The sequence below is a fragment of the Megalobrama amblycephala genome, linkage group LG6 (assembly GCF_018812025.1).
Source record: "Megalobrama amblycephala isolate DHTTF-2021 linkage group LG6, ASM1881202v1, whole genome shotgun sequence".
Classification (NCBI taxonomy): domain Eukaryota; kingdom Metazoa; phylum Chordata; class Actinopteri; order Cypriniformes; family Xenocyprididae; genus Megalobrama; species Megalobrama amblycephala.
This window is the reverse complement of record NC_063049.1, coordinates 4165504-4182050: the sequence shown is the minus strand read 5'-3', so window position 1 is coordinate 4182050 and position 16547 is coordinate 4165504. Positions and strand designations below refer to the sequence as shown.

The 16547-nt window shown below is 38.9% G+C and overlaps 1 protein-coding gene across 1 annotated transcript; it reads right to left on the bottom strand.

Annotated features, from left to right (window-relative positions):
* Nucleotides 1–1779: 1779 nt before the first annotated feature.
* LOC125269709 (gastrula zinc finger protein XlCGF57.1-like) lies at nucleotides 1780–15259 on the bottom strand. Its single transcript, XM_048192658.1, has 3 exons — nucleotides 15175–15259; nucleotides 12849–12980; nucleotides 1780–7078 (listed from the first exon to the last, which is right to left on the bottom strand). Exons 2-3 carry the CDS (start codon nucleotides 12931–12933, stop codon nucleotides 5649–5651), a joined length of 1515 nt encoding a protein of 504 aa, XP_048048615.1. The 5' UTR covers nucleotides 12934–12980; nucleotides 15175–15259; the 3' UTR covers nucleotides 1780–5648.
* Between the last annotated feature and the right edge of the window lie 1288 nt (nucleotides 15260–16547).

The window sequence follows — 16547 nt, the reverse complement described above, 5'->3', positions numbered from 1 at the left end:
CGTCAAGCTGAAGTTGACTTCAAGTTGATGGATTTAGAGGGGCGCTCACGGCGTGACAACGTCAGAATATACGGGGTGATCGAGGGCGCCGAGGACAACGCCCCATCGATAATTAGCTTTGTGGAGACTTTACTCGAGAAAGGCCTGGCTCTCCCCTCGCCAACAGCGCTGGGAATTGAAAGGGCGCATCGCGCACTGGCCGCTAAGCCCCCCGATGGAGCTCCGCCTAGATCATTTGTGGTCAAGTTTGCAAGTTACCGTACAAAGGAGGATATAATTAAATGAGCATGGCAAGCGAAAGGGTTTGAATTCCAAGGAAAAAGGGTTAGACTTAGACAACGATTACGCCCCAGAGGTACAGAGGAAACGAAGAGAATACGCAGCAGCAAAGGCGGCGTTACGAGAGAATAACATCCGATTCCAGACGCCCTTCCCGGCCAAGTTGAGAGTACACTACAGCGGCGGGACAATGACTTACAACTCGGCACAGGAGGCAACGGAGGATATGGTGAAGAGGGGGTTGCAGGTGAATTTAATTAAAAATCCCGTCTCCATCCTGGAAAGAGTAAAACAGCAGACTTGGCGAACAAGCGGCGAAAAGGGGAGAAAAGACGCTATGCAGAAGCGAGGCTTTAAAGAGAGACTTCAGGCATTCCGACACAGGGACAACTCTGTATGAGCGCCTTTTGCCATATTGATGACGCTCGTATAAGAGGTATACTTGCACTAAATTTACGTTACATACGCCCTGGTTATGGTACTCTGATTCAAAGTTCAAATAAAAAATTTTTTTAAAAAAACTGGGCATGTTATTGCATTAGTAGTCGGGGGAAATATTTGCACCAGACAATATTGATCCCACAGAATTTCATTATTGCCGACAGGCAGAAGAGGATGACCATTCACAAGGAGACGGAGCGTTCTATCCCCTACCCATGGCCAATGGCCTAATAAGCTACATTTTGAGTGTATACAAGAAATAAAAGATCGAGAGGGTAGATTTGTTTTGATTAAAGGATTTCTACAGGGAACCATGGTTACGATTATTAATGTGTATGCCCCACCTGTTTCGGAGTGGAAATTTTACAAACATATCTTTGAATTGATTACGGTGGAGGCAGAAGGCACTTTGATCCTGGGGGGAGATTTGAACATTAGACTTAATCCCTCCTTAGATTCATCTAATCCTCGAATATTTAGGCAAAATAGAACAACAAAAAAGTGAAGTTAATGATGAAAGAATTGGGGTTCAGGATGTTTGGAGAGAAGTGAATCCGTCAAAAAGGGACTTTGCTTTTTTCTCTCACCCACATTCTTGCTATTCCAGACTTGATTATTTTTTTTATGTTTCAGTAAGAGTTTCATAGAGTGTTAAATTGTAATATAGGAGTAATGGACTTGTCGGATCATACCCCAGTATATTTGGAAACAATTCTAAGTGAAGAAAAAAAGAGACACCTCTTGGAGGCTGAATACAAGTATTTTACATCCTATGAGGGAACAAATTAGAGAGGATATAAAAAAAATATATGGATGAAAATGATAATGGGGAAGTTTCTCCTATAATTCTGTGGGATGCGCTAAAATTGGCTTTAAGGGGGAAGATTATTGGATATAGCGCTAATTTGAAAAAGAAAAGGAATGAACATTTAAAGAGACTACAGGCTCAGTTGAAGGTGCTGGAAGATAGACACAAAATTACTTTGAATACAAACTTGAAAATAGAAATGAATAAAAAAAAAAAAAGAATGAAATTAATCAAATTCTGGTCAAGTGAAATAAAGAAAAAAATGACATTTTTAAGGCAGAGTTACTACGAAGCTAGAGGCAAAGCATCCAGACTATTGGCTTATAAATTAAAGAAACAAGAATTAGAAAATACCATTCACAAAATAAGAGACCCCCAAACAAATAATATAGTTTGTAAATTGGACACTATCCAACAGGCCTTTTTGTTATTTTACAGCCAATTGTACGCTCAACCCAAAGTGGATGAAAAATGTATGTCAGATTTTCTCGATAAAACAATTTTGCCCAAAGTAAGTGAAGACCAGAACAAATTTTTGACCTCAGAAATAACAGAATTGGAAATTAAAAAAGCGATTTCGAACTCTAAATCTAATAAAGCACCAGGGCCAGACGGCTTCCCCTTGGAATGGTATAAGGAGATGAAAGATCTCTTGATTCCGATTTTGAAAACCTCTTTTAATTATGTCTTGACAACTGGAATAATACCTCCCTCATGGAATGAAGCATCTATTTCCGTGTTAGCTAAAGATGGAAGGGAGTGTGGAAGCTATCGCCCTATTAGTGTGCTTAATCAAGATTATAAAATATTTACATATATTATTTCTAAAAGACTTGAAAATATTCTCCCTCAGATAGTAAGCATAGATCAAATTGGTTTTATTAAACAGCGACAGACACAGGATAATATTCGTCGAACATTGCATATAATTGACCATGTAGTTAAAAATCAAAGTAAGATGTTATTGATAAGCCTCGATGCAGAAAAGGCATTTGATTGGGTTAATTGGACATTCTTGTACAAAGTATTAGAAAAATTCGGATTCCACCAATCATTCATAGAAATAATTCAAGCCCTATATAAATCTCCAAAAGCGAGAATTAAAGTCAATGGAGCTCTCTCAAAACCATTTGAATTAGAAAGAGGAGCGAGGCAGGGGTGTTCAATAAGTCCGTTATGCTTCGCTATTTTTATTGAGGCTTTAAGCCAAGGAGTTATTCAGAACCGTAATATCACAGGAGTAAAGATGTTTGGTCAAGAACATAAAATCTCGCTCTTCGCAGATGACGTTTTAATTTACCTGACAAATCCAGATTCCTCTTTATTTAACCTATTATCTTATTTGGATTCTAAAACTCAGATACTTTGTTTTAATTACAAGCCCAGTCAGATAGTATCCTCTAAATTTCAGTTAAATTGGGACTTGGATTATATAAAATATCTAGGGGTGAATATACCAAAAGATTTATCAAAACTTTATGATGTAAACCTGAAGCCCCTATACCAGAAAATAAATAAGGATATTAGGAGATGGGATTTACTTCCAATTTTGAACTTTGAATCACGCATTGATACGGTTAAAATGAATATTTTGCCAAGGCTGCTATATTTGTTTCAAACACTTCCAATCGCTATTACCGACAAGCAGTTCAAAGACTGGGACAAATTAATCTCAAAATTTGTTTGGCAGGGTAAACAGTCCAGGTTAAAACTTCAAACCCTTCAATTAGCAAAGGATAAGGGGGGTCTGTCTCTGCCCTGTTTTAAAGACTATTACACATCAGCCCAGTTGAGGATCCTGATATGTTGGTGCAACATAGATTACCATGCTAGATGGAAAGAAATAGAATTAAACATGTCTAGTGATCGTCCAATTCAATCTATACTTGGAGACAAAAAATTAATTAAGGAGCAGATCGAAAGAGTCAATCAGTGGATTTCTTTACCCTTAAAAGTTTGGTTAAGATTTATACATAAAAACAACTGGCAAGAAGAGATTAAAGTATTGAGATGGGTGGCTCATGATCCTGATTTTTTACCCAATAAATTAGATGGAACATATAAAGGCTGGCCTGGGCTAGGCATAACGTCCTATAGTGTGTTTTTCAGTAAAGGGTCTATAAGAGACTTTCAGTCAATCAAGAGACAATATCAGCTAGATAACAATGACTTTTTTAGATTTTTGCAAGCCCGTCATCACATACAAGGTTTCATGATGAGAGAAAAATGTCTTTGATTTACCTATTCTTAAGATTTTCATCAAGGCTTATGAATCGGTGCCTGGTCTAAAATTGATTTCGAGGATTTACAAGGACCTCCAAGAGGTTAAAAATAAAAATACGGTTAGTATTAAACAAAAATGGGAAAGGGATTCAAATCTCTCAATATCTGATGACATTTGGTTAAAACACTGTGAATTTCAATGGAAAAATCACCAGTTCACATTCATGGAGGTGTTTTGGATGGAAGAGCCTGTGCAGATATTTTACTCCCACACAAAGCTCTCATTACATGGGCACCTCAAGTTGTTGGAGAAACTGCGGGGTCCAGGGGGTGAGCCATTTTCACTTGTTTTGGTCATTTCTGGACTACAATCCAGGCTGAGTTGTGCTCAATCTTCAAAATGCAAATGACAGTTAATTGGGACAAACTATTATTTGGCTTTTTGTACGCAGTAGACACGAATAAAGATTTTGTATGTTGAAAATTTTGTATGTTGAGTTTAGCAGCACGGAAAGCTATCACAAAGAAATGGTTGATTCCAAATCCCCCAACATTAGATGACTGGCATCATATTGTATATGCAATGTTTAACATGGAGAGGATTACTTTTCAGAAAAGTCTTCAAAAAGTCTATTTTGAAACATGTGGGAGAAATAGAGAGTTTATATTCTGCATAGAAGACCAGATTTGGTGTGATTCAATGCTTTTCCTGTAACTGTATCAGTGTAACCCTGTAATATGTACACCCTATGTTTATTGTTCATTTTGTCTGTTATATACACATGTAAAATCCTTGTAAAAAAACAGAATAAAAAAATAATAAAAAAAATAAAATGTGATCAAGCTAAGAGAGATTTAGATGTGGAACTGGCATCTCACTTTATGCTTGACAATAAAGTTAAATACTTCTGAGACCTGAAACTTCGACTCAGAACTGAAGGGACACAGAGACATCGAATTTGCCACAACAAGAACCGTGATGGGCCAGGCTCCACTCCCCACTGTTTGAAGTCTTTTTCATATGTGAAACTCACATCACACTGAAGACATGTGAAAGGCTTCTCTTCAGAGTGACTTCTTATGTGAATCAAGTCTTGCATTGCTTAAGCATGTCATTCCACAGTGAAGGCACATGCAAAGCTTCTCTCTGGTGTGAGTTATTTCATGTTTCCTAAGGCATTTACTGTCTGTGAAGCCCTTTCCACACTGATCAAGTGAACGGCTTCTCTACTGTGTGAAATCTCATGTGAACCTGTAGATTTCCTTTTCGTGGGAAGCTCTGAACTCTCATGTGGACTTCAAGGTTTTGTTTTTGTCTGAAAGTATTTCCACACTGTTGGCAGGTGTAAAGGCCCTTTCACACAGGACGCGGCATGCGCTGCGCTCGCCGCTGGGTTCAGCGCAGTCCTTCAGATACAAAGCGATTTGCTCTGCGCTGGCCAGAGCACAGTAGGCGGAATTTTCCAAACATGTAGCGGGAGTTTTATACATAGTCACTTGATTGTTGTTCCACCTTTCGGTCAGCAGTAAAGTATATGTCCCGGGCCGTGCTAAGAAGTGAGCAATAGCAATAGCCCTGCTTGTAAGAAGAAGAAAGAAAGCAGCTCTTGACAATGTCTGTCATGTCTCCATGACACAGCTTTTCTCTCGACGTCAGTATACGACCAGCAAACTTGTATTGTATAGCTCTGGAAATTCCAACACAGTAAATAGCTGTTCATCAATTTTGCTTTCCGATTGTTTGGATGCCCCGTTGCTATTGGTCGCGCGGGTAATCGTCACAGAGCGCAGCGGCAAAAGTTGAACTATTTTGAACTTTGACCGAGGCGTGCGCGCAAGCCATTGAAACAAATGGGTTTTATAGTGCAGCGCATACCGCGTCCTGTGTGAAAGGGCCTTAAGGCTTCTCTTCAGTGTGAACTCTCATGTGGACATTGAAGTTTTCTTTTCGGCTAAAGTTCTTTCCACATTGTTGGCAGGTGAATGGGTTTTCTCCAGTGTGAATTCTCATGTGGACTTCAAGGTTTCGTTTTCGACTGAAACTCTGTCCACACTGTTGGCAGGTGTAAGGCTTCTCTCCAGTGTGAACTCTCATGTGGACATTGAAGTTTTCTTTTTGGCTAAAGTTCTTTCCACATTGTTGGCAGGTGTAAGGCTTCTCTCCAGTGTGAACTCTCATGTGGATTTCAAGGTTTTGTTTTTGACTGAAACTCTTTCCACACTGTTGGCAGGTGTAAGGCTTCTCTCCAGTGTGAACTCTCATGTGGACTTCAAGGCTTCGTTTTTGTCTGAAAGCATTTCCACACTGTTGGCAAGTGTAAGGCTTCTCTCCAGTGTGACTTCTCATGTGAACATTAAGGCTTGCTTTTTGAGTGAAACCGTTTCCACACTGTTGGCAGGTGAATTGGTTTTCTCCAGTGTGAATTCTCATGTGGACTTCAAGGTTTCGTTTTCGACTGAAACTCTGTCCACACTGTTGGCAGGTGAAAGGTTTCTCTCCAGTGTGAATTCTCATGTGGACTTCAAGGTTTGCTTTTCGGGCGAAACATTTTCCACACTGTTGGCAGGTGAATTGGTTTTCTCCAGTGTGAATTCTCATGTGGACTTCAAGGTTTCGTTTTCGAATGAAACTCTGTCCACACTGTTGGCAGGTGTAAGGCTTCTCTCCAGTGTGAACTCTCATGTGGACATTGAAGTTTTCTTTTTGGCTAAAGTTCTTTCCACATTGTTGGCAGGTGTAAGGCTTCTCTTCAGTGTGAACTCTCATGTGGATTTCAAGGTTTTGTTTTTGACTGAAACTCTTTCCACACTGTTGGCAGGTGTAAGGCTTCTCTCCAGTGTGAACTCTCATGTGGACTTCAAGGTTTCGTTTTTGTCTGAAAGCATTTCCACACTGTTGGCAAGTGTAAGGCTTCTCTCCAGTGTGACTTCTCATGTGAACATTAAGGCTTGCTTTTTGAGTGAAACAGTTTCCACACTGTTGGCAGGTGAATGGGTTTTCTCCAGTGTGAATTCTCATGTGGACTTCAAGGTTTCGTTTTCGACTGAAACTCTGTCCACACTGTTGACAGGTGAAAGGTTTCTCTCCAGTGTGAATTCTCATGTGGACTTCAAGGTTTGCTTTTCGGGCGAAACATTTTCCACACTGTTGGCAGGTAAAGTCTCTAATAGTTTTTGTATTCAGACGTCTCTTTCGTGAGGAAACCTTCTTTCTTATAGAGCAATTAAAAGATTTTTCTCCAGTTCTGAAATCATGATCTTTCTTATAATGATTTTTCACTTCAAATTCCTTCAGTTCTTGACTCTCCTCTTTCAGCTGCATTAGGTCTAAAGTAAAACAGAAACAAATGCAAGTTAACCCTAGTTTATTGGCGCAAAGCAACACATCTAAACCAACCAAGTACCTATTTACACCTTGTATTAAGGTGCATTTTTAGTCAATCAGATCAAAAGAGGGAGACATTCAGGTTTACACAGACAGAAGCCTGATTATAACCCCTTTTGTGGCCTTTCCAATATTATGAAAAACAAAAAACATTGTAATTTAAAGATAGATTTTGAAGGAAATGGTTAAGATATGGACTTTATTTTTTAGATAACATTTGGTTTTTATTTTTTAAGTTGTTTTGTTAGTGATGTGCTGAGTCAAAAAATAAGTAGATCTATCTGTTTCTATTAAAAAAATATATGTTTACCTTGTAGGCAAAATTGCATAAATTCGATTTAAAACAATTAAAATGTTCCGGTTCGTAATGAAACGTTGGTTCCCTGACTATAACAGGAACAAGCATTATGTCACCTACTGATGCTTATGGGGAAAAATCTGATTTTTATCTTAATACTAAAGCCTCATTGGTTAATGTCTGTCCACCTGCACAGACAAATGGCATTTCAGCCTGACAAAACAGGCATGGCCGACTGCCTATTCAGAAAGAGCTTAATTGCCAGGTATGTTTACACATACTAGGAATTTGTTTTAGCGACAGAAGCTCCACATTGCAACAGAGTGACAGTGACAAGACAAGACATAGATAATAAAATTAATAAAAGAATATACAAATTTACAAGATGGACAGTGCAAAAAAAGCAAAAACCAATATACAGACAATTTGTATGTACAGTTATGATGTGTGCAAATTTGAAATGTAAATAAGTATTTTAAGTAAATAATGTATAATAGTTTTGTGTGTTCCGTGTTTGTCAAGTGTTCATGAGATGGATTGCCTGAGGGAAGAAACTGTTCTTGTGTCTGGTCGTCCTGGTGCTCAGGGCTCTGTAGTGTCGTCCAGATGGCAACAGTTCCTTTTTCTCACTCTGGATAAGTACAGTTCTTGGAGAGTGGGGAGGGTTGTACCAATGATTCGCTCAGCAGACCGGACTACCCTCTGTAGTCTTCTGAGGTCAGATTTGTTAGCTGAGCTGAACCAGACAGTAATTGAAGTGCAAAGGATGGATTCAATGATGGCAGAGTAAAACTGTTTCAGCAGCTCCTGTGGTAGGTTGAACTTCCTCAGCTGGCGAAGGAAGTACAGCCTCTGCTGAGCCTTTTTCACAATGGACTCGATGTGGTTGTCCCACTTCAGGTCCTGGGAGATGGCGGTGCCCAGGAACCTGAACGACTCCACTGCAGTCACAGTGCTGTTCATGATGGTGAGTGGGGGGAGAGCAGGGGGGTTTCTCCTGAAGTCCACGATCATCTCCACTGTCTTGAGCGTGTTGAGCTCAAGGTTGTTAAGACTGCACCAGACAGCCAGCTGTTCGACCTCCAGTCTGTAAGCAGACTCGTCACCGTCCTGGATAAGGCCGATCAGTGTGGTGTCGTCCACAAACTTCAGGAGCTTGACAGAGGGGTCTTTAGAGGTGCTGTCGTTGGTGTAGAGGGAGAAGAGCACACAGCCCTAAGGGGCTTTCCACAACCTTCAGAGCCACGCTGATTTCCATTGCATTTCCATCCCAGCATTGACACGTGTGCAAGCATAGTTGCAGAGCAAGTTAACCAATACTCATTCCTGTTATCCCTGCAGGGCACTGCATGGGATGAGTATTGGTTAGAGCCCAAGCCAGCTGCAGAGCAAGTTGCAGAGCAAGTTAACCAATACTCATTCCTCGCGACGGCCCCCCGAGGCAGCAGCAGTGTACCGGAGGGCTGAGGTGGAGCTGGAACGACTGCGGGCCGAGGCGGAGTCTGAGGGAAGTTGGAGCCCAACGGAGCCGTAGGGGTGGAGGGTCGGAGAAACTCAAACGACCCGTAAGTCCGTGGCGAAGTGCTGGCGATGACTGATCCAGGCAGAGTCGCAGGACCGAGGGAGTCCAATGGAGCCGAACGCTCGATGGTCACTGCTGTAGACGAGGGTGGCAGGAGCAGAGGGAGAGGAGTCAGGACGATGAGTCGAGGTGGAACGACGTGACCTGAGGTTGGAGGCGGAGCCACAGGATCCTCATCGCCTGAGGCTGGCTCACAGCAGGCCCCAGGTGTAGCCACACCACTGAGAGGAGGCTGGAGTAGAGCTGAGGGCGTGATGTGAGACAGTGAAAGCTGGGTAGCAGGCAAGGTTGTGGGCTGGAGAACAGGCAGAAAAGCAGAGGGACTAGGACAAACAAAGTCATTAACAGAGTTTTGGAGAGGAGGTGGGAGAGGGAGGCTGGGCGGGACCATTTCATCCAAAATGAAAATGACAGTTTCAGGAAGTACTAACTAAGGTAAGGAATCTTCTCCAAAGTCATAATCTATAACGCTTGCCTGGAACTCACTCTCAGTGGTGGGAGTGTGGGTGGGGCTCCCATCCAACCCCTCGTCTTTCATACTGTCTCCCTTGGCGATGGTAACAGCAGACTCACACACCTGGTCAGACACGCTGGGCTCCGTCTCCGTGGCGATGTTATGCTCAGTCGTTCCGCTGGTCGCTGGCTCCTGCATCGCGGTGGAGGCGGGCTCTCTGTCTTTGGTGGAGTTGTGCTGACTTTCCACGCCGTCAGAGGGTTTCTGGCTGGGCGCTGGAGTGGGAGTGGGATTGGCGTCGTTGTCGCAGAAACCCACGGTCATCGATGATCCACAGGACGCCAGCACCCACTCCACGTATTCAGGGAAGCTCCCTCGAGGTCCTTCCCCAGACAGCAGTGCTTTGGTGGAGGTGTTCAGGCCGGCAAACAGAAAGTTGCAAAGGCTGCTGTCCGGGAAATGTGTCGATGTAGCTAGGAACAAAAAGTCATTCAAGTGTTCCTTGAGGGAGCGGTCCTTCTGCTCAAGGCAGATTAACAGAAATGCGGGTGTGTACATAGTGACGGGGACGTAAAGAGAAACACGAAAAGACACTGAAACGGAAAACAACAAACACTAAACACACCGCAATCTGTCTAACTGTTTTAGGTCTGGTATTCTGTTATGGTAGCTGGGTACATCAAGCGCACGACAAGGAGATAGAGTTATAATAAGATTTTACTAGGAGATAAACATGAATCCACAGGAACATATACCAACATAACATGAACAATACCGGACAACACAGGACTGGAAACACAGGGCTTATATACAAGGGATAACAAGGAGGGTGATATGGAACAGCTGGGTGTGATGATTGTGGTGATCAGTTGCCATGGTGACTAACTGGTGGCTGGAAATGGAACAACAACAAGTCCAACAATGAGTCCAGAACAGAGTGCACATGTAACAATGCCCTGTTTTATAATAGATCAATGAAATTGTATAAAATACATTTTAAAGAAAATTTTCAGAGAAGAGTTCATCATTTTCACTGGCCAAATAGTATGTTAACAGCATTACACTAATCAAATTTATACTTTTTGGCAATATGGTAAACATATTTTAGGACATTTATAGATTTTTAATGGAAACAGATAGACCTTACTTTTTGCCGTGTAAATAATTGTCTGACTCGCGTCACTGGCAAAACATTTAAAAAATGAAACGTGGATATCTTACCGTTTCCTCCAAATTCTATCCTTCAAATACAGTGGAATTTTTCATAACATTGGGAAAACCATGAAAGGGGTTACCATTACCAGAGGTTGTACAGTAGTCTACTGTGTCATTGGACCTATTCAAATAATTGTCTGACTCAGAACATCACTGATGAAACATTTTAAAAATAAAACCTATATCTTCTCTAAAAATAAAAAGTCCTTATCTTAACATTTACTTCAAATTCTTTCTATCCAATGGACTGTTCGATCACTGAGTGAGTCCTTCAGTGTCAGTCATTATACTGTCTATGTAGTCAAGCGATCTGCTTAGGCTGCGAGCTTGGGGCCGGAGAGCATGAGCGTTTAACCTTGCGTCTTTATTGACCCGGGACGTCATTCACTACCCTCCTCATTCATTTTTAAAGATAGACATCAACCTCCTTAGTATTCCTCATTCAATTCATTATAAACAATATAACAAGAAAAAAAAAAAAAAAAAAATTATAAAATAATGCCTGTTTTCCCATTCATATTTTGTAAAAATTGTATAGGGTCACTAATGACCCGAGGTGTGTATAAGTGTATGTATATATATTTTTTGAGATCATGAATGGTAGGGCTGTGTATTGCCAAGAATCTGGTGATACGATACGCATCACAATATAGGGGTTAGGATACGTTATATTGTGATACTGTAAGAAAGGTGATATAATTCTTGTTTTTTTAGAAAAAGTATGTAATTTTAGAAAGAAAACATTCATAAAAGAACACCACCATATGCATAAAACCTTACAAACAACTTATTTAATCAATAAAGCATAATTTGCATTTATATCACAAATCACTATTTTGTGCAATCTAAGGTAAAATAGTAAAGTAACTGCAGGATTCTTTAGGTTCACAGTATAGCAGTTTTTAATTTGTAAACTATTTAACAACTAGTGCATAGTCCATTTCATGACTGAATATCTGTTTTATATTTAATACTATAAAGCTGTTTGCTTTAAATCAGTCTATTGTATAAAGTGCTATTTAAATAAATGAGAATTCACTGAAGTGCTGAACAGAGCTGATGCAAACATGTCCACATCGCTATGATCAGATACCTTCTTTATGCTGTCACGCTGTCATTTTTGTGTGTTTATTTTGTTACTGAGAGGAAAACGTGCAGTACATACTATTTTACTGAACCACTCTCTCAGCAGCACGGATGACTTTGGGATATTAGTGAGCTCTCAGATTCAATGCATTTCCCGAGTTTTGGATAATAACATGGCCTATTTTGCAAACAACGGACTCTTGTCGACCTCCTTAGTGGGTTCTTTATAGCTGAAGCCAAAATGAGTCCACACTTCAGCTCTGTATACCGCGGGAGCGATATATATAAACCCAAGCAGGCAGGGCTTCAGCTGGTGTTGTAGTGGCCGCATATGTATCAGACCAATGGGGACTACTGAGGAGGCTGCTGCCATGAGGCTCACTAGCTTTTGAGAAGTTTTTAGGAGAAAGCCGTCCCTGACTCTGAATGATACTGCCAACATCTGAATCCTTCAGCTGTGAATAGGCAAAATCCAGGCTTGCATTTAGGCCAAGTCGAGGACTGCCCCCAGGAACGAGATTTGTTGGCTGCGGGATAGTGAGCTTTTGCTTAGGTTAAATCCCGAACCCTAGACTTTCCAAGTCACTGAGGAGCAACGATCTGTGCGTGTGTTTTTCCTCCCTCGATTGGGCTAAAAGCCACCAATTGTCAAGATAGTTCAGGATGCGTACTCCCATCTGTCTCAGTGTGGAGATGGACACATCCATGCATTTTGTAAAAGTGCGCAGAGATGGGAACAGTCTGAATGGAAGGACTGTATATTGGTAAAGCACCCTTTCAAACGCAAATCTCAAAAACAGACTGTGATGAAGGGGCTTTATGGATATGAGAGAACTCTGTATTGATTATCCTCATCTTTTTGATTCATATATTAACACTTTTCATGCAGTGTGTGATAAAACTGCTTGTGAATGTAAAAGGTCTGCAAAGTTTCAGTGTCCAAATGCACATAAACTGTCCTCATAAGGCGACCTGCTCCATGTTAAATAAAACTGCTTTAAGAAGAACACTTGTCTTCAAATATATATTTTATATTGGTGGAGGTCGACATTTTAATCAGGATCAAATAAAACTAACCTGTTTGTTCTTCAGTATCTTCATGTTTCACGCTGAACACTTCTTCAATCTTTATTTCTTCATTCTCCTCTTTAATAAACGCCATCTTTATAATAGTGTGTCACGAGATCTCAGCTGCTTCTCCAGGAGTTCCTGTGTGTTTGAACAATTTGTCATGTTTAGGATGAGAATAATTAACACAAAGAAAAATAAATCCAAAGTAAGTATCTGGGTGTGTCTCATTCAGCTCCCAAGTTCAGTAGTCAGCGTACTGGTATAAATAACTCTCAAAATGGATATTTACAAAGTGTTCGTCATGCAGCATATCAGATCATGTAAGTATGGTGTTTATTATATGGATGTTTACATTTGATTCTGAATGAGTTTGATAGTATGTGTGGCTAACGGGGCTAAAGCTAACATTACACACTGTTGGAGAGATTTATAAAGAATGAATTTGTGTTTATGAATTATACAGACTGCAAGCGTTTAAAAATGAAAATAATGACATGACTCTGATCTCTGTGAATACAGTAAGAAACAATGGGAACTTTAACCACATTTAGCAGTACATTAGCAACATGGAGGAAACAATGGAGTTTGAGACTCACTGTAAGTCATTTCCATGTACTGAACTCTAATTATGTAAATATGTCGAGGTAAATTCAATTTTCAATTCTTGGGCACCTTTAATTATTCAAATAACATTAATTAAAGTGATTTTAGTTATTTAGCTAATGATCTAAAAAGTTCAGGTTCAATTAAATAATGTTTTTAAGGTGGTTGGATTTTTTATTTGTTATTTTATTTTTTATTTGTTTTAATTTTGAATGATGGTTTTGATTTTTGATCATTCAATATTTTTTTTTAATGATTTCCATAAGCAACTTTTGAGGTCATTTTTGTCTACCCACATGCCTATAATTTGATTTAAAAAGAAAACTTGTTTAATATAAATGCAATTTGTCTAAATGATTGAATATCTTTATAGCATTAAAATATAAGGTTTTGCCGTCTCATTTTCTTTTTAGCGTTAGTCTTTTAATTGTTTATACAGATTATTTATATTAATTATATTTCAATATCCTAAAATATTTCAAGAGCTGTTTAAAACTTTTAGCCAAGCTGTATATACATTTGTTGTTTGTAACATGCTTCTCTCATGTGTAATGAAAACAGATGTCTTATCCTTAATACCTTTTAATATTTTGCTTTAACACGTGCTGTGTGCTTCACAAACACTAAAAAGGAAAGTGTATATTGAGATATATCGTTATCATGAAATTGATTTATCAATTATCTCCCAATTATCCTTTACTGCAAACTGAAGACAGAAAACCCATAATATTTTTCCTTAAGTAATGTTGATAGTTTATACAATATTGATTTATTAATATTTATTCATTCTAAACAGACGTGACAAAGCTACAAGGCGACAAAATCAATCATAATTCACAGCCAATCATAGAGTGTGTTCGCAGCTAAACATGAAAATCAAACCATAAAACATTATTCAAAATACGTACATACTCAGTGACTGACAATCTTTGTCATGAAATACACTTGTTTGAGCTTTGCATAATATTAAAAAGGTTTGAGCTTGAATATCATTTTGCATGACTTTAAAAGCCACTATGAAAGCAACAATGGATAATTTAAATTAAAGGAAAAAATAATGTTCAAACTGTTAGTAATAAACACTTAATTGTGCATTTGTGTCCTTGTTCCCTCTCTATGACCTGAACTATTAGTTGCAAAATGCCAGAAATATAGAAACCATTTCAAAACATTCCAGAAATTCCACGACCTGTTGGAAATTTAAAACCAGAATTCAGGAGCTCATAAACTAAACAAATGAGGTTAAATATTTCAAGAGGGTTACCAAAGGATATGTTTAGAATTAGGAGAAAATAGGCCTATCAATTAAATGTAAACAATTAATGTTAAATCAACAAATCATTACTGAAAATGAATACAAATATATAATTGAATAAGTGCTATGAAAACAGTCTCGCTCCTGAAACTGCAGCCTCTGGTGTTGCTTTTCAAGAGATTCGAAACACTGAGTGAATCATTTGACAAGTATTTGATTCAATTGACTCGTAGTTACGAAAGGCTCCGTTTCTCCATCACAATTTACCGAATTCGTGTTAATGATGAACTGATGCATGATAAAGAGCTCGAAATGAGACGCAGCTTTTCTGTTACTGTGTGAACGCGCTTTACTCACACAATTTTTACTCACTTTACTTGCTTTTAATAATCAATTCGCATTGCTTGTGAAACCAATAAAACTGTCTGAACGGACGATATCTGTTTGAAAAATTTGATGCTTAAATCCACAAACCTTTCTTCAGCCGATTCACAACAGAACCATCATAGCGCGGCGCAGCCTTATGACGTCACAACACCACACCAAAATAAAAGTCCTCAAAATGCATAGAAATGTAGACTACATAAAAGAGACATAGACGTGAAATATGAAAAAAAGTGATTGTTTAATGTACAAATTTATAATTAGTGTAACAGGATGAAGATTATTTTGTTGAAATATATATATATATATTTCATTCAGCTGTCGCCGCGAATGTTTTGGAATCTTTAAGAGCACAAACATCGCAAATTCGCGTCGCGGCTGATGTGAATGGTTTTGACGCGAACTATTCGCACGCGAACTATTCGCTTTTTCGTTTCGCTTTTCCGTTACGTGTCCGGTGTGAAAGGGCCTTTACACTAAAGGTTGGAATTTAAAATGTTTCTTACAATTTGTCAAATAATCCATGGATATTGACATGCAGCCAGAAATCGTGTTTATGTGCCTGATTTCGACGTCGGGGAAACACATAAAGCAAATCTGCCTGTGTATATTTTACTACAATATAGGTAGGTTTAAATCCGAGTAATCACTTAAATCATTGTTATATATATCGTCATAATGTCCAGCCCTAAAACATATATAGTTTTATAGTATAGTTTTTGTCAGTGTTTATTTAAAAACACCCAATTATGCAGAATATAAGACAGAAAATATTTAATTGATGAGTTGTCAACACAATATATAACAATACAATATATAAGGTATGATTTTACCTCAAAATCCAACAATTCGACACAAAATGATAACTGCAAATCTATGTTTCTCTGCTGGAGTCCAGCCGTTTCTGTGAATTGCAGTGATCAATTTGCTTCTTTTTTCTGTAGCTTTCGGCAGTCTTTAAACAAATACCAAAGGTTTTGTGTCAAAGCTATTTGTACAGTCAATCACAAATGAGATAATGTGCACTCAACAAAGTACATTTACTTCATAACATTTACTTTTAAAATCAGAAAGAGTAGATTTAAATGTGGGTACTTTTACTTTAACTTGAGTACATTTCTAATGAAAAAGCTTTTACTTCACTACGCTTGTCGACATTCCTCTCGTTACTTTATTTTAATGCAATTCTTAAGAAATTGATAGTTTATTTTATTTTTTTATGAACGATGCCCCATTCACAAATGAATCACTCTTTCGAGTCAATTCTGCTCAAAGACTTGATCAAACAAGGCTGGCTGTCTAAATTGGCTAAACAGGTTCTCTGATGCCAAATTTTGTACTAGTAGGCACAGTTTTGTTAAAAGAATACTTCTATGAAAGATTATTTTGTACCGCATTAAACTGCTTTGTCACTTTTTTGTTTATTTTTGTTTTGTTTAAAAACTTAAGATTTGAGATTCAGA

Excerpts from the sequence above, each read along its gene's own strand:
- LOC125269709 (XM_048192658.1), bottom strand. The coding sequence starts at position 12,933 with ATGGCGTTTATTAAAGAGGAGAATGAAGAAATAAAGATTGAAGAAGTG. Across the intron at positions 7,079-12,848 it reads AGATACTGAAGAACAAACAG|ACCTAATGCAGCTGAAAGAG; the intron begins GTTAGTTTTATT and ends GTTTTACTTTAG.